Here is a 21,160-nt window from a genome sequence, read left to right on the forward strand (position 1 = left end):
AATAAAATAATAAAAAACTATATATTAACATAAAAATAAAGTTACTATTCATTAGCACTCGTTAACAAAATATATATATGTATATATATATATATATATATATATAATTGTACATCAAAACATGATTCAAAATGGCAAATGCATACGGAACATATTATTTCATAAAAACCGACCTAATAACCCTTATCTTATAGCCCCAAACGCGTAGCGTATAATTGTAACACGTACATTCTTAGAGTCTGATAAAGTTATGGTAAATATGGTATTGTAAGAGTTATGGTAAATATGCTATTGTAAGAACAAAAGGATACAAGTATTAATAAATTTGAAAATCGGTATATTTGATATTTTAGTTTTTATTGTTAGGCAATATGTGTTTTGCATGTTTTAAGGTGTATCAAATAAAAAATTGTTTTTATTAGGTTGGATAAGAAAAATCTTAATCTTTCAAATTTTTTTTTTCTAAAGGAATGTTGGACTTTAATAATCACAACCATTCGTCATTAGCCGTCAATATTCACAATTTTAAAAATAACCACTGGCAGTCTCAACTATTAACATATTGCCTCAAATGGACCTTGACTAATAGAACCCTAACGCCGTTAGTCTTCAAATGCCGGAAAAAAGTTTTTGGCCGGAAAACTTAGCTTTTTCGTCACAAAACTCTTGTAACCTTGTACGGATCTTTAGGAACATTTTTACTAGTAAAAGGCCCAATTACTGAGGTCGTCGGAAAACTCATTTTTTTTCTAGAAAACTTCTTTTTGGCCAAAAAAAAAACTCAACATTTTCGTCCCAAACCTCTTTGTAACCTTAGATCGGACCTTTAGAAACATTTTTCTGGCCAGAATTCTGAAAACAGGATCCGACGAATTTGACGGAGCTTTGGTCCCGAAATGACGTGTTCGGTGATAATAAACGATAAGAAATGAGTAGAAGATAGAATAGAACACCGAGCAGTCACTTATAATCTGGTCTTTTATTGATAATCCAATGTTACAGCACCATGAGACCAGTTGGACAACATGTCCCCTCTGCGATCCAAAAGCTTATCCAACACAAGACCCAAGCCCTCATATATATAGAGGTCATGGCTTCGTACGAAGCCCCCCTGTAGCTTCGTACGAACCCAGCTTGGTCCTGGATATCCAATTACGAACCCATTATGTAGTGGCTTCGTACGAAGCTACTCCTGGCTTCGTACGAAGGCACTGTTACATTACAGAACCTTGGTTTCGTACAGGATTTCACCCTATTCTATACAATATTCAACACACGCTCTATCTAGCTATTCACACAGTGTTAGGCGTACGAAATATGCACCAACAAATTCCCCCACGGCTGTCACTGTCGAATCATCACAAAACCTTAAGCTGTGTTTGAATATTCTGCATCTTCACATATTCTACAACTTCAATCAGGCATCTTCAAATCTTCAATAGATTCCCCCTTGATTGATGATCCGGGTTTGCTTTTGACAATGTTCAAACAAATTCCCCCTGAAATAAATTTTCAGGTCTTTTGCACAGTTCACGACTCTCCTCTGATTTGCTAAACTGTAACCTTCACGAACAATCACCAACTTGAAACTAGTCAATGCAGCATCCTCTGTTTCAGCTTTTGTGACAACCGGTAATTAATGGCTTCTAATTACGCAATTAACAAACGTTTAAGACGATAAGAAACAGTTTTTAAGGCACAGATTAACTAAATTAGGCTATTGAAATGCCTAGGAACGCTTATCTAACCCTACAGTACGCGCATGGTGGTTTTCGGGAAATCTGCTGAGCGTTAAACGATAACGAGCTAACACCGTACAAAATACTGACAACGCCGTCGATTATGAAGTTTATATATATTACATATACTTACGGATTTTGTTTTGCGAAAATATTATGCTTTCAAACAACACAAAACGCGAACGCGAACGAAAAACATGGAAACAGTAATGCACCGACAATCAACGACGAAACAGAAGCACCGGACTCGAATTTCGTCTCGATATTAATATATTATGATATAGTTGGCTTCTTTTCGAATTTTAATATTCGTAGTTGAAAAACAGATCTAGAAAAGGATTTAAAAATAACAAACTACGCAATTTATGCAATTTAACGCGATCGACGCGTGTACGCGTCTAAAACGATATACGACCTAATTCTAGATGTTTTGACTAAAAAATACCGTTGTACGACACTTTATGGACTACGAAAAATGAAATTGGGCCTCGTAAACGTATCGGGCCGCGCGAAACGGGCTTGTGGGCCTTGGGCCCAAGCCCATTGTCACACCCCGACCACGTAGAACATACAAAACGTGGCGGAAATGTCGGGGAGTGTTGTAACAGAATTAATTGTTTCAAATCCATGGCAATTGAAGTTTTGTTTTATTAATCAAACATGAAAGTTTACATTGTTTTAATCAAGAACCAAAGAGTACATAACATAAATTAACTAGTTCTTGTCTCGTTTTAAGTCACTAAAGCACAGGTCCGCCTAAGTATGTCTTGATAAGTCCTATGCATCATATCCTGAAACACATGTGAAAATAGGTACGTCAGCATAAAAATGCATGTGAGATTCATAGGTTTTGTGAAAATAGAATTCATGACTTATGTTTAAGAAAATGTTTAGTCATGAACCTTGTAATTTGCTTTGTCTTGTAAATCTTTTGAAAAACAATAAGATCAGATGATATGTATAAATAAGGGAATAATGTATGGTTAAATGAATAACCATGAAAAATGAGTTTGTATAAGATAAGTTGTTGTAAAACAATGTCTTATGAAAAGTATGTTATTTGTATAAGATGTTATATGACTTAAATTGAAATGATTCAAATAACGCTACGATATGTAATACCATACAAACACTTATATATAGGAAGTACCAGCGGCGTATCCACCATGCTTGTATCATATTACACACGCCTCGTTACTTAAGTCACTTACGCAAACCAAACCACCAATATAGAATGTTCTTGTTTAAACCAATAGTCCAATGTTATTGTATAACTCAAGTTAAATGTAAACCATGTAATGTATAAACAAAAGTTATGTATGGTAAGTAAAATGAGATTTCTTAAACCACAAGTAAAAATGTACAAAACAAAGTGTTTGAATAAATCAAAAGTTATGCTTTGTAAAATAATGTAAGGTTAAACGAATAACCTTATAGTAGCATATTAAAAGTATACTTTGGACTTGTAAATAACATATTAAAAATATGTTTTGGTTTGTTGATAAAATGCATATGTTGGTTCTGTACAATACCACACATGAGAGTATATCAAACTATACTTTTTGGGAGTAAATCAAAATATACCTTAAAGGAGTGATTTATGAATTCATTCAGACCTAGTGCATCAAACTACACCTTTGAGACTATAAGGATACCACAAAGGCAATCCCTATTTGGATGGAGAAACAAATTGGTTTCAGACATTCCATGACAACATGAATGGGGTGTCAAATCCTATAGCGCTATATCATACTACCAATCGGTCTGGTGAACAAAAATAAGTACTATTCCAACAATTAATTTCATAATCTTTGAAAAATCAGTGTTTAAACCATAGATAGTCATTTAGTTTGTCAAAAGATAAGTACTAACATGTATAATCAATTATACTTTGAAATCATGAAAATAACAGATATGTACACATGCTTCACCCCAAAACAGTTGAAAACAGTAAAAGAGGGGAACTATGTACTCACCTGAGATTGCTTTGAAGTTCTTGTATAACAACGAAATAATGCTAGAAATCACGGATATCAAACGGCACCTAATAGGTAGCTATATTAATATACCGGACCAAAATCGGAAGGATCGGATAGTATGCGGGTTCGTAAACCAAACGAGTATGGAGACTCGTGTAATATGGTTTAACAAAGCCTACATACTAAAATGAAACCTAACCTAAGTGCTTATGACCCATTACGACCCGTTTAGGTAGCTTATGTTACCTTAACGCGTCGTTCGCGTAGAACGCGTTTGGAACGCCTAACATCGTGACCATAAGGTATAACCTCGGAAGGTTATTCCCTATACAACTATGGTCACCTAAAGTGGTTGGTCGGATCCTAATGATCGACCAAATGGGTCGGGTTCGAAAGTATAAGCGATTGTTTAGATCGCTTATCTTACGACCCTATACAAGCACTATACTGAAAGTGACGAGCTAAGCATGTTAAAACATGCTTAACTAAGTTTAGAAAACAGGTTTGGTATCAAAACAAACGGTTTTGATTCTCACGAGTAGTTTGGTTACAAAATACGCAAGAATGCGCATTTTGGCCGAAACTACGACTCGTCACTGAGCCTAGATAACATGGTAATCAGTAGGTATAGTCACTACGGACTATAACCATCGTGATCACGCTCACGTTATGAAGTTCCAACGAACCTCGTGTTGACCATAGGCTGGTCAACGCAGAAAGTCAAAAAAAACTTTGACTTTCGGACTTGAAAAGTGAATAAAAGAACGAAAGAACACTTACGAAGGGTCCCCGAAAGCTAATCTCGATCCAGGAGCTCAGGTATGAAGCAAAGGCCTCAACTTAGAGCTTTAGATCAGATTTTGTGGGTTTTTAACCAAAAGGGGGGGGGGGGTATTTATAGGAAAAGCAAGACCGTTAGGATCGTTTCTTGAATATCGTGCCACGATCCAATCCGTACACTTGTCGCAAAGTTGTGGTGGCTTATTTTGCCCCCACCATAGGGATTTGACACGTGCCGTTGCCCTTTGGGTGATCGAAAGGCCATTGCAAGTGGATCAAAACATTGAACCTGGTCTGCATGTCTGACGCGGCCCGCGTCAGGATACACACAAGACTCAGGCGGGCCGCCTGGCCTTGTCTGATCAGCACAAACTTTCAGAAATTACAGTTTTAGTCACTGTTGCGTATTTAAGCCATTTCCGACACTTCTAAGGCCCGTAAAGCCAACTTTAAGGCCCTAAAATGATGCCTAAACATTGTGGACATGAAATATGCTCAAAAATATGCCGGATGTTGGTTCGTTTGGCCGTACGATCGCGATATTCGGTTAATTACGACGGAATGCGCATAAGCGCGAAAAACGATCCAAATGACGCGACGAAAGGATTCGTCTCATGCCAAACACTAAGGCATAATATATGGATGCTTACATAAATTTTTGGATGTTCGGATGTATTCAGAACGTAAGTTATGCGCGAAAGTGCAAACTTGTGCACTTTTTGACGCTTTTAGTCCCTGAATGACCCAAAAGTTTATTTTAGCACACCGAACACCTCAAGGCCTATTTCTAAGCTTTGTAAAGGATATTTAAGGTGTGTTTAACTTATGGTCATGTTCCGGAATGTCTGTTTTAGTACGAATTGTCATACTTTCGCAGTTTGTCAAGTTTAGTCCCTGTAAGCGAATAAACTTGTTTTTGCCATACCAAAGCCTTCAAAACTTATCTCTAAGTTATGTATAGGTTATTTAAGGTATGTTAAGCCTATGTCACTATTCCAGAGTGTTCGTTGGATTAAACTGGTTATTTTTACGCATCAGAGCGCGTATAACCCTCCAGAAAGCGATTTAAAGCTTAAAATCGAACAAGAGTTGATATGTGCAAATGATACACATATTTTTACAAATCCCAAGTATGAAATACAATATTTCATTGGTTTGGCATTGGTTTGATGGTTGAAGTGACACAGGTGTCACAGTCTCCCCTACTTTAGGAAATTTCGTCCCGAAATTTAATTCTAGGGGAAACTTGTGAAGACAGCTGTGACGGTTTCGCCTTCTAATAGATCCATTGAACCCTTAAGTAAACTCTGGGCCATGTTAGGACTCTTAGCGAATTTGTTAACCCTCAAAGTGAATTCCTTGTAATAGTAAAACATGGAATTTTGAACTACGGACAGAAGAACGTTTCTTATGAGGACTTATTATAGGAAACTTGGTGTGTGATTGAGATCAGAATTGGGGAGTGTGAGAATAAATGACATTAGTCGAGGTCCAAGATTTCTCCCGTATCATTATTTTTGTCACTATAGGTCTTAACACATGACAAAGCTTCCTGTGGTTTCTGTGCACTGAATTCCATAATTATGTAGGCCTCCATAATTACGTAATTCCTTGCACGGTCCGCACAGTTCATTTCATAATGCGTAGGAGAAAAAAATCACTTGAATAAACATGAAGCGACTCGACTAGACCACCAAAGGATCCTTTTAATTAGATCAACGAACGATCTTTTTAACTAGATCAACACATGATCTTCTTAACTAGACCGTCGTACGATCTCCTTAAATAGACCACTTAAGGGATCTTTTTTTAATTACATCATCACATGATATTTCTAATCAGATTTTCAAAATCAATCTGTTTAACTAGACCATTCAAGAGGTCCAATTATAGAATAATACTTTATAACCCGAGGGACTTAACTGCAATGTTTGAAGTCCATTAAAGAATTAAGATAGTATCTTTGGATATCCTTTTATGAATCTCTCGTATGAGATATGGAAGATTCTATGAGGATTTAGTTGGACCACATACAACCACAAAACATGTAAGAAAACACATAAGCACAAATTTAGCTAACTTGATTCTTTAATTTGTTATCTTTAGGTATAGATATTTAAAGCACACTAGGAATCCAATCCATGGATTTCATTTGGCACTTTAATGATTTTTAAGGATCTATCTATAAAGATAGGGGGATTCTCAATAAGAGTTTGACTTTGTTTCTTAAAAGAAACGAGTGTTTAAGGTTCTTGGGGAGATCACAAGTGATCATAAAATGACAGAACCATACGAGTAGTTTGTCTTTGGGTTGACATCATAAGGTTGCATCAAGCATTCACACAGACGCATAAATTTTGCAGAAATAAAAACAACAAATCTTTATTTATGTAACAACCGAATTGTCTTGAAGTGTCAAAAGATAACAACCAAGGAAATACAAAATACTAATTGTTCACTGCTGCATCATTGTTCATGTTTGCCTCATTGATGTTAAACACTCGTCCACGCGCCGGAGGTATGTTAACAAGTCTTGGGCAATTGTTCCTGTAGTGGGTAAGGTCACCACAGTTATAACATGACCCTGGAGGGAACCGTGCTTGAACAGCAGCAGGGTTTGCAGCAGCTTGATTTGCATAACGACAGACATTGGTCAAATGTCCCAACCGCCCACAGTGGGTACATTTGTGACACTGCTCTTGCTCTAGATGATGACGGTTGCACTTGTTGCACAAAGGTGCGGTACCAACATAGTTTTGTCTTTTGCGAGGTTGTGCTGGCTGGTTTGGTGCAACCTGTTTGTCTTGAGTAGTTACAGCGTAGCTTTGAGAGGCTTTGCGCTTCTTCTTCTTGGACACCTCAGCATTTTCTTCCTTTGGTTCCACATGAGCAGTCTTGTCAGATGGTCTTAAGTCGCCCTTCCGAAACAGCTTGCGCTTCCTGATATGGGATTCAGTCAGAGTGGCAGCCAATTCAATGTCTTGTCTGACAGTAGTAGGGTTGCTGCCAGTAACGATATCCTGAACTACGTCAGGAAGACCATCAATGTATTTCTCAATTGCCTTATCCAGAGGCGTAACCATAGCAGGGCATAACAAGCTCAATTCCTCATAGCGGTCAGTATAGGCTCGATGTTCCCCACTGTCTTGCTTCAAATCATCAAATTCCCTTTCTAGAGCCCTTAGCTCATGACGAGGACAGAATTCCTTCATCATAAGAGCCCTAAGCTCGGCCCAAGTCTGTGCTAATGCAACCTCAGCACCGCGGTCTCTCATAACCCCGTTCCACCACGTAAGAGCCCTCTTCTGAAACACACTCGAAGAAAACTCGACCTTGCGATTTTCAGGACACTGAACGTGACGGAAAGTATTCTCAATGCTCTCGAACCATTGGAGAAGCCCAGTTGCTCCCTCAGAACCACTAAACTTGAGCGGTTTAGCCGAGTTAAAATTCTTGAAATTGCATGGAGCATTGTTGTTGTTGATGGCTTGAGTCATTTGAGCATAAAGATTTGGGAAGGCAGCAGCCATTTGCTGCGCGATGATTTCCGCCAGTTCGGCATTCGCTATTTGATTGTCGCGTCGAGAAGGCATTCTAAAAGAGGAAACATGAAAGGAAACGAGTGAGAGAATTAGACGAAAAGAATGAGATGAAACAAATCTGATGAAAGCAAGGATAGTGGTCATTTGTTAGTTACTACAAAGCAACAAACAACCCTGGTGATTAATCAAAGTAAATAGGTCAAAAATAATGTATCGCGAAGACATGCTCGCCTATAAGTGGACACTCACCCCAAGAGTTCCCAAGTAAGAGTGACTGGTCCGATTATGTGGATTTGTATGAACACTCTAGCCTTAGACAGAAAACTCAGAGTACAGGCATCCACTCTTCCAGATTGCACGTGTTCACATTATTTAGACCAACTTTGACGGGATTTTGAAAACTTAAAGGGTTCAAAACCATATAATAAATCATCCTAGAACAGATGATTAGTTTTCAAAGCGGGATAGAAATTTATGTTATTATTGTGGTTGTCACCTAAGAATAAGTGACGGTATTGTTTTAAAACTAAACACAAGAAAACTTGTGTTAGGGTCCTAGGAAGGTTATAGTCTAGGTCAAAGCATTACTAATAACCTAATTCCCTATAACCATTGGCTCTGATACCAACTTTTCTGTCACACCCCGACCACGTAGAACATACAAAACGTGGCGGAAATGTCGGGGAGTGTTGTAACAGAATTAATTGTTTCAAATCCATGGCAATTGAAGTTTTGTTTTATTAATCAAACATGAAAGTTTACATTGTTTTAATCAAGAACCAAAGAGTACATAACATAAATTAACTAGTTCTTGTCTCGTTTTAAGTCACTAAAGCACAGGTCCGCCTAAGTATGTCTTGATAAGTCCTATGCATCATATCCTAAAACACATGTGAAAATAGGTACGTCAGCATAAAAATGCCTGTGAGATACATAGGTTTTGTGAAAATAGAATTCATGACTTATGTTTAAGAAAATGTTTAGTCACGAACCTTGTAATTTGCTTTGTCTTGTAAATCTTTTGAAAAACAATAAGATCAGATGATATGTATAAATAAGGGAATAATGTATGGTTAAATGAATAACCATGAAAAATGAGTTTGTATAAGATAAGTTGTTGTAAAACAATGTCTTTGAAAAGTATGTTATTTGTATAAGATGTTATATAACTTAAATTGAAATGATTCAAATAACGCTACGATATGTAATACCATACAAACACTTATATATAGGAAGTACCAGCGGCGTATCCACCATGCTTGTATCATATTACACACGCCTCGTTACTTAAGTCACTTACGCAAACTAAACCACCAATATAGAATGTTCTTGTTTAAACCAATAGTCCAATGTTATTGTATAACTCAAGTTAAATGTAAACCATGTAATGTATAAACAAAAGTTATGTATGGTAAGTAAAATGAGATTTCTTAAACCACAAGTAATAATGTACAAAACAAAGTGTTTGAATAAATCAAAAGTTATGCTTTGTAAAATAATGTAAGGTTAAACGAATAACCTTATAGTAGCATATTCAAAGTATACTTTGGATTTGTAAATAACATATTAAAAATATATTTTGGTTTGTTGATAAAATGCATATGTTGGTTCTGTACAATACCACACATGAGAGTATATCAAACTATACTTTTTGGGAGTATATCAAAATATACTTTAAAGGAGTGATTTATGAATTCATTCAGACCTAGTGCATCAAACTACACCTTTGAGACTATAAGGATACCACAAAGGCAATCCCTATTTGGATGGAGAAACAAATTGGTTTCAGACATTCCATGACAACAGGAATGGGGTGTCAAATCCTATAGCGCTATATCATACTACCAATCGGTCTGGTGAACAAAAATAAGTACTATTCCAACAATTAATTTCATAATCTTTGAAAAATCAGTGTTTAAACCATAGATAGTCATTTAGTTTGTCAAAAGATAAGTACTAACATGTATAATCAATTATACTTTGAAATCATGAAAATAACAGATATGTACACATGCTTCACCCCAAAACAGTTGAAAACAGTAAAAGAGGGGAACTATGTACTCACCTGAGATTGCTTTGAAGTTCTTGTATAACAACGAAATAATGCTAGAAATCACGGATATCAAACGGCACCTAATAGGTAGCTATATTAATATACCGGACCAAAATCGGAAGGATCGGATAGTATGCGGGTTCGTAAACCAAACGAGTATGGAGACTCGTGCAATATGGTTTAACAAAGCCTACATACTAAAATGAAACCTAACCTAAGTGCTTACGACCCATTACGATCCGTTTAGGTAGCTTATGGTACCTTAACGCGTCGTTCGCGTAGAATGCATTTGGAACGCCTAACATCGTGACCATAAGGTATAACCTCGGAAGGTTATTCCCTATACAACTATGGTCACCTAAAGTGTTTGGTCGGATCCTAATGATCGACCAAATGGGTCAGGTTCGAAAGTATAAGCGATTATTTAGATCGCTTATCTTACGACCCTATACAAGCACTATACTGAAAGTGACGAGCTAAGCATGTTAAAACATGCTTAACTAAGTTTAGAAAACAGGTTTGGTATCAAAACAAACGGTTTTGATACTCACGAGTTGTTTGGTTACAAAATACGCAAGAATGCGCATTTTGGCCGAAACTACGACTCGCCACTGAGCCTAGATAACGTGGTAATGAGTAGGTATAGTCACTACGGACTATAACCATCGTGATCACGCTCACGTTATGAAGTTCCAACGAACTTCGTGTTGACCATAGGCTGGTCAACGCAGAAAGTCAAAGAAAACTTTGACTTTCGGACTTGAAAAGCGAATTAAAGAACGAAAGAACACTTACGAAGGGTCCCTGAAAGCTAATCTCGATCCAGGAGCTCAGGTATGAAGCAAAGGCCTCAACTTAGAGATTTAGATCAGATTTTGTGGGTTTTTAACCAAAATGGGGGGGGGGGTATTTATAGGAAAAGCAAGACCGTTAGGATCATTTCTTGAATATCGTGCCACGATCCAATCCGTACACTTGTCGCAAAGTTGTGGTGGCTTATTTTGCCCCCACCATAGGGATTTGACACGTGTCGTTGCCCTTTGGGTGATCGAAAGACCATTGCAAGTTGATCAAAACATTGAACCTGGTCTACATGTCTGACGCGGCCCGCGTCAGGATACACACAAGACTCAGGCGGGCCGCCTGGCCTTGTCTGATCAGCACAAACTTTCAGAAATTACAGTTTTAGTCCCTGTTGCGTATTTAAGCCATTTCCGACACTTCTAAGGCCCGTAAAGCCAACTTTAAGGCCCTAAAATGATGCCTAAACATTGTGGACATGAAATATGCTCAAAAATATGCCGGATGTTGGTTCGTTTGGCCGTACGATCGCGATATTCGGTTAATTACGACGGAATGCGCATAAGCGCGAAAAACGATCCAAATGACGCGACGAAAGGATTTTTCTCATGCCAAACACTAAGGCATAATATAAGGATGCTTACATAAATTTTTGGATGTCTGGATGTATTCAGAACGTAAGTTATGCGCGAAAGTGCAAACTTGTGCACTTTTTGACGCTTTTAGTCCCTGAATGACCCAAAAGTTTATTTTAGCACACCGAACACCTCAAAGCCTATTTCTAAGCTTTGTAAAGGATATTTAAGGTGTGTTTAACTTATGGTCATGTTCCAGAATGTCTGTTTTAGTACGAATTATCATACTTTCGCAGTTTGTCAAGTTTAGTCCCTGTAAGCGAATAAACTTGTTTTTGCCATACCAAAGCCTTCAAAACTTATCTCTAAGTTATGTATAGGTTATTTAAGGTATGTTAAGCCTATGTCACTATTCCAGAGTGTTCGTTGGATTAAACTGGTTATTTTTACGCATCAGAGCGCGTATAACCCTCCAGAAAGCGATTTAAAGCTTAAAATCGAACAAGAGTTGATATGTGCAAATGATACACATATTTTTACAAATCCCAAGTATGAAATACAATATTTCATTGGTTTGGCATTGGTTTGATGGTTGAAGTGACACAGGTGTCACACCCATTAACCAAACCTAGGTATAAATTAGAAGTGTGGAACCCTAAAATTCATTTGAATCAGCCGACACCCTCTAGTTCTTTCCCTCTCTGCATTTCATCTTGGAGAAACCCTTGTCTCCCTCACAAAACCTCAACTCCCTTCCACCTTCACCCTCTCATCTATCTAAACTCCGATCACCGGAGTGAGTTCCGGCGGCCGCACCCCATCGCCGATGATCGGCTAGACTCACACACTCACCCACCGTCCTCCTCCTCCTTAACACCCCAACTCCCACCGGTCACCCACCCTTACCCATTGTACACGAACCCCTCAAAAATCAGGAGAGCCGCCTTGTGCGGCGGCGAGATCAGAGTTCGAGGAGAGAGAGAGAGAGAGAGGCACTGGCGGTGGTTGACGACGGCTGGGAGCCATTTGATTTCCGATGACCAGTTACGGCTCTGGCAAACACCGGTAAACGCCCCTATCTCTTTTCTTTTCCGATCGACAAAACCTCGTGTTTAAAGACTTCCGCGCTGTTTCTTTTCTTTTAAGGTTTTTCGGGGTATGATGATGATGATGGTAAACGACGGTAGAGGTGGCCGACGACAAGGGAGGCAGCCGGCGCCGGAGATACTGGCGGTGGCGGTGACAGTGGTGGTGACGAGATTCCCAGTGACGGCAAGGGTGGTGATCATGTACTGGCTCGGTTCAGATTTTGGATGGCTTCGAGTCAGAATGCGGCTCAGAATCGGGGTTTCGGGTGAAACCCGGTTGACTCGGTCAACACCCGAGTCAACTCGGGTCAACAGACGGTCAACTGTTAGTCAACAGGTCAACATCTAGTCAACATCACTCAAACATCATCTCGGGTCAGTTTTATGTATGCAATTTAGTTTTGGTTCGGTCTCGATTCACCTCAAGTTTGTTCGGTTCGACAGGTTCGGATTCAATTCAAAACGAGTCAGAAAGTCAACAAAAGTCAACTCTGGTCAACCAGTCAATTGTCGGGTCAACTGGTCAAGCGCAAGACGCGGTAAAGTTAATGACGTGAAAATTCGTTTGGATTGATAGTTTATATATTTTTAGTCTACGCGAAACCGAGCTCGACCGTTACCGTTAGTGATTAATTACGTTCTATTTTTGTCGTATTTGATAAAATTTTAGTATATATTGGTTGAATTGATTGAATATTGTTGAGTTTTGACAAAATACGACGACCTTTAGTGTTGGGTTATTCCAAATACAGAGGGGACTCTGTCCGTTTTTCGTAAAATCCAATACACGAACCTTTATAATTCCTAAACGACGTTGATGTATATTCTTCTTCAAAGTAAATATAAAGTGTATGATTTATTTTGGTGACATATTATAAATTTCAAAACAAAGATACAACATCTCGAAAATAAATATGAAGTTTTATTTAATTCAAACGTCGAGATTTCGGAACATATTTATAAAATAAATACAAGGTTATAATTATTTTAAATGCCGACCTTAAACCCTCTACGAACTAAATATAGTTTTTATATTATTTCAAACATTTAATGTTCGGAAATCATATAAATAGGTATATTTATGTTTATCTATATTAATTAGAGTTCGAATACTCTTATAAAAGGAATATATTTGTTTATATTCGTTTCAAACATCAAGATATCAAATATATGTATACGTATATATATATATATATATATATATATATATATATATATATATATATATATATATATATATATATATATCTTTACGTTCTACGAAAACTCCAACGGTGTATTGCCGTGTCATATACGACATTTCGAAAGAGCCGTACTACTATTCACCTACGCTTTCTAAATTACGACGACCAACACGGCATCGCATGTATATATTTATATTTGAATATATATATAAATATATATGTTAATCACTCGAAAACTAAGTCGATCTCGAGGCTTAGTTTTATCCCGATTATAAACGGGATCAACTAACAATAGTTTGGTTATTTCAAACCAAAATAATAACACCTTTATAGAATCGTTTAGTTAACGATTCGGTAGAGCTCGGACACGTAGTTTAACTACATTGTTTTAATTAGAAACTTATAATTATTCCTTGATTAGGAAAGCTATAGTTGCACGCTAGCACACGTTCTTGGAACGACACTACGGAATCACGCTAGGCTAGCTTTGCACAGGAATGCCAAGGTGAGTTCATAACCCCCACTTTTTAAGGTTTTACATTTTTGTAAATGTTTTCGGGGGTGGAAAGACATGCAAATTTTTGCAAAAGAAAACACTATTTCAATGAACGAAAACACATATTTATAAACCATGTTGCAAATGAATTTCAACAAACTCGAAAGGTTTACGAAAGATTTATACTAAACGTACCGGTTTTACAAAACAAACGCGTATTTTCGCAAACGTGCATTATTTTCATGACTAGTGACGAGAATGTCCTAGTTACAACAACGGGACTGGGTTGGCCTGCGTACGAAAAACGAGACAACTCAGTGAGATCATGTCCCCCTTTTCTTTCAACGTTTCGGTTTACAACTTTTGGGGGGAAATACATGTCAAACTTAGGTATGATTAAGTTATGGAATGAACTCTTAGATCATGTGAGCATAGGCTGTAACTGAGGTGCCATTAATCCTTTTGAGGACCAAGGAACAAAGGTTAGATCTAATGGGTACGGGCGAGCCCCACTCACGGTCCATGGGTGACCACTTAGAGTGCTGTTGTGTCCAGCGTCGAGAGTTCGACACTTAAATTGCCTACGCGGGTTGAGTACCTCCTATGTCGTCGCATATATTAATGTCCTCGCGAAACATTAATGATCAACATGTTCATAGACGCTTTACATACCAACTTACAACACTATAACGTTCATATGTTTTTAATATTCATTTGACGCAAACTCATACTACATGGATTTACAAACTTGGGTAACGCTTTCAACTTATGTACAAGTAAGAGGACGTGTTGGTCCTGCTTACAAAGACTTTTTTTTTTGGACTCGGTCCATTCTCTCTCGTGCAATGCACAAAGATTTTCGTGGGCTAGACTCACAATTTTCATATGATATATCGAGAAAAATGATTCTATTATGTTTTCTCCACAACTTTTAAACCGGTATACAAAAAGATTTATTTTAAATCTTTTCAAAACAAACTATGAACTCGCTCAACTTTATGTTGACTTTTTCGCATGTTCTTTTCAGGCTGCATTTTTCAAAACTACGGAACGGTTGGAATAGGAGAACCCACGGGATTTCGAGTACTTAGTGGTTTCGAGTGGGGCTCAAAACTACGGAACGGTTTGAAATTCTTGACACTGCAACAGTATCATGACTACCCCACTAATTTCCACAATCTGTGATCGCATCATCAAATCTGTTCGCTGAAGCCCCAGACGATGTCCCCAAACAACCCAGATTGGTCGTTAAAAATCCGAAAAAAATTTCAATCACCAAATTTTTTCTGGAGACTCACCTCGTCGTTGCGATCAAAAAATGCCTTTTTTAGGCATTTGTTCTGGATGGAATTGACATTTAGCACCATGATCCCTTCGTACGAATCCACTGTCTTCGTACGAACTCAGGAAATATAACAACATCAAGTTGTGCCTTCGTACGAAGCCCCGCTTTCGTACGAAGCTGAGCTGATGTCACCAAGAACACATATCAAACATAATTTTTGATCCAGAATCTTTATATCTGCGAATTTCATGATGAAAATTCACAGGATTGTGTGAAAATCAATTCCGAACAGAATGATGTCGCCAATTTTGAATTCAATCCATGAATTGACCTTCAATTTGATGTTTATTCGATGTTTAACGTCAAAACTCACTACACATCAAAACTATTGAGCGTAGGTGATTCAATCAACTGTTAGATTGATTGAATCGGTACCGTAGCTCTGATACCAATTCTGAAAACAGGATCCGGCGAGTTTGACGGAACTTTGGTCCCGAAACGACGTGTTTGGTGATAATAAACGATAAGAAATGAGTAGAAGATAGAATAGAACACCGAGCAATCACTTATAATCTGGTCTCTTATTGATAATCCAATGTTACAGCACCATGAGACCAGTTGGACAGCATGTCCCCTCTGCGATCCAAAAGCTTATCCAACACAAGACCCAAGCCCTCATATATATAGAGGTAATGGCTTCGTACGAAGGCCCCCTGTGGCTTCGTACGAACCCAGCTTGGTCCTGGATATCCAGTTACGAACCCATTATGTAGTGGCTTCGTACGAAGCTACTCCTGGCTTCGTACGAAGGCACTGTTACATTACAGAACCTTGGTTTCATACTGGATTTCACCCTATTCTATACAATATTCAACACACGCTCTATCTAGCTATTCGCACAGTGGTAGACGTACGAAATATGCACCAACAGAAACGTTTTTCATCGACCAGAGACTAAATTTGTACTAGATTTTTTATGCTAAAGTTTTCATATTCGATCAATTGTGTTGAAATTTTGAGAAAACAAATAAGTGAGAGTTTGTGTGACCAAAATGACTTTTAATCCAAGTCATGAGGAGTGTCACACAAAACCTACATTTACGGGATCTTCTCCATGAATAAAGTTATCCTTTAATGATAATTCGGATTTAAATTTCAAAAACCTACTTTTACGGGATCTTCTCCATGAATAAAGTTATCCTTTAATGATAATTCGGATTCAAATTTCAAATTTCAAATTTGACACTATTTAAGATTTTGTTTGAATCAACAAAAATGTCTTTTTAGAATGTTTCTCTAATTTATTCATGAAACAAGATATTCTTTTAGTAAGCGAATGCACCCTCTGCGTGTGTTTATGGGTAAAAGGTAGAGTTTATCATCAGCGGGAAATATGAGTTTAAAAAAACAGATGACAAACTTATTATTTTTAATCCTCTAAGTAATATATAGGGCTTGGTTAACGTACAATGTTCCTTAATGTACGATGTGTACGTTGGGAAAACACGCACGTTATAAAACTCAAAAACCCTAATCACGCATGTTGAAAACCAGAAGCACGTAAGTTGAACCTATAATCACGTATGTTGGCCATGTTCCTGCATCCTCTGTCATGTTCCTGCATCCTCTGTTGAAAACCATAATCACGCATGTTAAACCTATAATCACGCATGTTGGTCATGCTCCTGCATCCTCTGTTCTACGGTCTGATTTCGAGTCGTCATTTTGATGAAAATTTTCAAAATCAAAGATGAATTTGAATACAATTCGATGAAATTGTCCGAACAAAGGCCAATTTGAACTGAAACGAAAAGAAAATTGAAACGGATTGGACGAAATTGATCAATTCCAGGCTAATTGAAACGAACCCTAATCACATATGTTATATAACTAATCACGCACATTATATTTTCCCAGCGTATGCAGCATACCTTAACCTAGATTGTACAATACACTTTTTCATAATATATAAACCCTTATACCAACTCAACTTTATATTTTTAATCCTCTAAATAATATATAAACCCTTATACCAACTCAGCTTTAAAATATCTATAAGTTTTAACTAAGATGCACCTAATACTTTATTAAATATCCACATACCCTTTTTCATATTTATTTATCAAATGTTCAAGTACATAGTCTCCCAAAGTTATAAAGTCGTAGGAAGGGTATAAAACAAACTCTGATTGAATCGTTATAGCGACATTAAAACCATCTCGCCGAATTTAACGATCTTAGATTTTAGGTTTCGCTTTTTAATTTTTAACTTGTAGATTTTAGAATTTAGATTTTTGTTTGGATCATTGTGAAGAGGTATGGGCATACCTTCACGAGACGATTGATTGGCTGAGAGAATGCCATGTCAGCTCAAAGCGGGTTATTCGTCTAGGCTCTGAAGGTTGGGTACATGGTATGTTCTTGCATGGATATGGGCCCATACCTCTTCTCATATCAAAACAAATGTCACGTTATAATTTTTTTTATCAAGTGTATTGACTCTTTTTTAATAAATTTGTATTAAAAGGTAAAGAAAGGACAAATATAATGTTCTTTTTTTATTAATTTTTATTTAAAATGTTTAACAATATTTGTTAGTAAAGGCACGAAACGTCTTTTTATGTATAAAAAGACCTTTAATTACCCTCTTATGCATGTTACTAGTCACCATTACTAGCGGGACGTTCGTGATCATCTCTTGAGCCAATTTGGAAAGAGAGATTGGTGATAAGAGAGACATTAAGAAATTTGTCTTCATAGACGACATTAAACAAGTTTTGTAGCATTCGCATTGGTTCCTGTAAAAATATGTGAGTGAATTACTTATATTATAAGAAATGGTCGTTAGTGGTTTTGAGTGGAGGAGTGTCTAAAATATATGAGAATATTACTATTCATTTATAAACATATAGAAAACATTATTCACCCTTATAATTTTCTAATAATTTTAGAAGTGGTGGTTAATGGAAAAGAAAGAAAAAGTAATAATTATGTATAAAAATATTATTTAATTAAAAAGAGGGAAAAAATAGTTGTTTTTAATCTAATTATATGGATATAATGCGAATGCTAAGAGAGGTAGGAGAGAACGATAAGAAAAAGTTCTGGTGTTTAAATGCAATAAACCTTATTACTATCCTTTTTTTTTTTGTAAAAAGTGTATCTACGCTGACCAAGTTAGAGACCACACATGTTATAAGGCTACATGATATGGTGATCATCTTCGTTTGGAGGATGGTCCGTCACTTAGGCGTCACATCATAGTCCTCATGAGGATGATCCATCCCACAAAAACAATGGAAATTGGAGGATGATCCCACCTCACTAGTTTATTATTTTTTTTAAATCTTCCACTTTTTTTTTAACATTTAACAAATAAAATCGGAAAACATTTTCATTAATATTAAAAAAACAATACATAAACTTAAAAAAAAAACATAAACTTAAAAAAAATTCTAATAACTTAAAAAAAACATAAACTTATAAAAATCATCTACTTTGATGCTTCTTGATGATGTATTCTTGCAATTTTTTTAAAGTCGAGCGTTTTGGTTCGGGATAATTATCAACATCCATCGTCAATATATCCACTCTTTGAGCTGAACCTTATCATCGGCCAATAGTAACTTTTCTCCCGTCCCGCATGACTTTTCTTCGACCGCCCGTTCCTTCACCCTCGCCTTTTGGGCCGTGACCTCCGTGTAAGTTTTTAATTGCGTCATAAATTCCTCCATCTTCGGATCGACCTTTTGCTTTTCTTTCTTTGAGGTCGCCCCCTTCTTTGATTTGTCCCGGCCCGGGGGCCGTTCCGCTTTCCTTACGGCGTACTCTTCTTCATCGAGCTAGGCGTCGTCGTTTAAATTTATGTGACATCTCCCGTCCGAGCCGCCGGCGCTATAACTACCGGTCTCTGAGGTTCTTTGACGTTTTGCCATCTCCACCTCGTTCGGAACCGGCACCCACTTTGGGGCGGTTCGCATAACTTCCCATGCCCGAACGTGTGCGAACGTGGTATTATGGTTCGACTTGTAATTTTTCAATGCCTTTATGAAGACATCCTCGTCGCTCATCCCACTACGACGCCCACTTGAATATATTTTATTATATTCTTCCGAAAACTTGTTGACGAACCCGCTCATCTTTCGCCACTTAGAAGATACCGAGTCGACATCTCGATACGGTCCTTGTTCCATTAGCTCAAGAAACATCGCCAAAACCGATTTCCAAAACCCCCCACCCGTTTGATTGTGACCTATATTCGACAAAAATATATGTTACAAAAAATTAAAAAACTAATACTACAAAGTATATATTTAAAAAAATACAAGTTATTTTTACGTACCTTTAATGGGGTGTGTGGACGAGCCTATATAAGCCTTCGCTAGGGCTTCTTCCTCGAGTTGCGTCCATTGTTTCGGCTTCGGTTTGGACGGTTGGCTTTGCTCACCCGCAACTTGCTTGCCTTTTTTTCGTTTGTTTGTTTGCTTGCGGTTGGGTCTCGGGAACATCTTCAACAACATCTTCGTCGGATTCTGTTCGAATGGGTTGCGATGGTTGTTCGGGTTGAACGGGTTGCACGGGTTGCATATTAAAAGGATTACGCATCATCAAGTGTTGTATGGCTTGACTTTGTTGCGTGTTCGCAAAAACATTCGGTGAGTTTTGGAAAGCGGCAAAAACGTTTGCGGAAAATTGACCGAATGGGTTCGATTCCATCGTAAGATAGTACCTCGGCACTGAAAATACATTCAGGTTGTTCGGGGGGTTCGGGTTGTTGGGGTTGTTCGGGACGTCCGGGTTGTTTGGGTTGAAGGGATCCATGGTAGAACAATGTTTTATAAAAAGGGAAGAAGGTTTAAAAAATTAGAGAGAGAGATGAGGTTGTAGTGGGTGAAAAGTAGTGAATATATATAAATTTTGGTAGATTTTATAAATATAGCCGTTTGTATTTGAAATTGGAAATTATTATTATTATTTTTTTAAACGGTAAAATAGAATGGGAAAGGCAAATCTTTTTGTCTTCTAGTGCTTCGTCTCCAACGTCTCCTACTCGACGGAGACGACGAGGATGGGGGGAGGATGGTGTTTGGGTCGACGCCGGGTGGGACGAACCAGGGGACGTTCCCCATACCGCTAAGCCTAACAAAGCGTCTCAATCTATTTGAAACCATAACATTTTATCATTTATGATACCAAAAATCATGCTACTTGCATTGCTCGGTTCCAACAGACCTCAAGCATAACTAGGGCCTAGGGGAGACAAATTCTGGCAGTGTATGAAAGACCAAACGAATACGATAAAAAAACAGGGTAAATTACTTTTTGAGTCCTTGTGTTTTATGGGTTTTAACTAGTTGAGTCCAAAAGCAAAAAGTTTAACGACCTGAGTCCCTATAAGCATTTTCTTTAACCATTTGAGTCCAAATTTCGAACACTGTTAGATTTTTTGGTTAAATATTGTTAAATGACCAAGGGAAAAGAATTGAAAGATATTCATCTCTGTGATGAAAACAGCGAGTTATGCTAGAAAAGGGTCACTAGTGTATATGATTTCCATAATCATTAACACTAAGGGAAAAGAATTGAAAGATATTCCCGTAGTATCTCAATTCTCAGATGTGTTTCCAGAAGAGTTACC

At 37.5% G+C, this 21,160-nt stretch overlaps 1 protein-coding gene across 1 annotated transcript; it reads right to left on the bottom strand.

The window, feature by feature from the left end:
* Positions 1–19,364: 19,364 nt before the first annotated feature.
* LOC110883158 (glutathione S-transferase T3-like) lies at positions 19,365–20,042 on the bottom strand. Its single transcript, XM_022130987.1, has 2 exons — positions 19,865–20,042; positions 19,365–19,774 (listed from the first exon to the last, which is right to left on the bottom strand). Exons 1-2 carry the CDS (start codon positions 20,040–20,042, stop codon positions 19,365–19,367), a joined length of 588 nt encoding a protein of 195 aa, XP_021986679.1.
* Between the last annotated feature and the right edge of the window lie 1,118 nt (positions 20,043–21,160).

This window comes from Helianthus annuus, chromosome 10, assembly GCF_002127325.2.
Source record: "Helianthus annuus cultivar XRQ/B chromosome 10, HanXRQr2.0-SUNRISE, whole genome shotgun sequence".
Taxonomy (NCBI): domain Eukaryota; kingdom Viridiplantae; phylum Streptophyta; class Magnoliopsida; order Asterales; family Asteraceae; genus Helianthus; species Helianthus annuus.

Coding starts and splice junctions, on each gene's coding strand:
- LOC110883158 (XM_022130987.1), bottom strand. CDS start 20,042: ATGTTGTTGAAGATGTTCCCGAGACCCAACCGCAAGCAAACAAACAAA. Junction 19,775..19,864: donor GTCCACACACCCCATTAAAG/GTACGTAAAAAT, acceptor TGTCGAATATAG/GTCACAATCAAACGGGTGGG.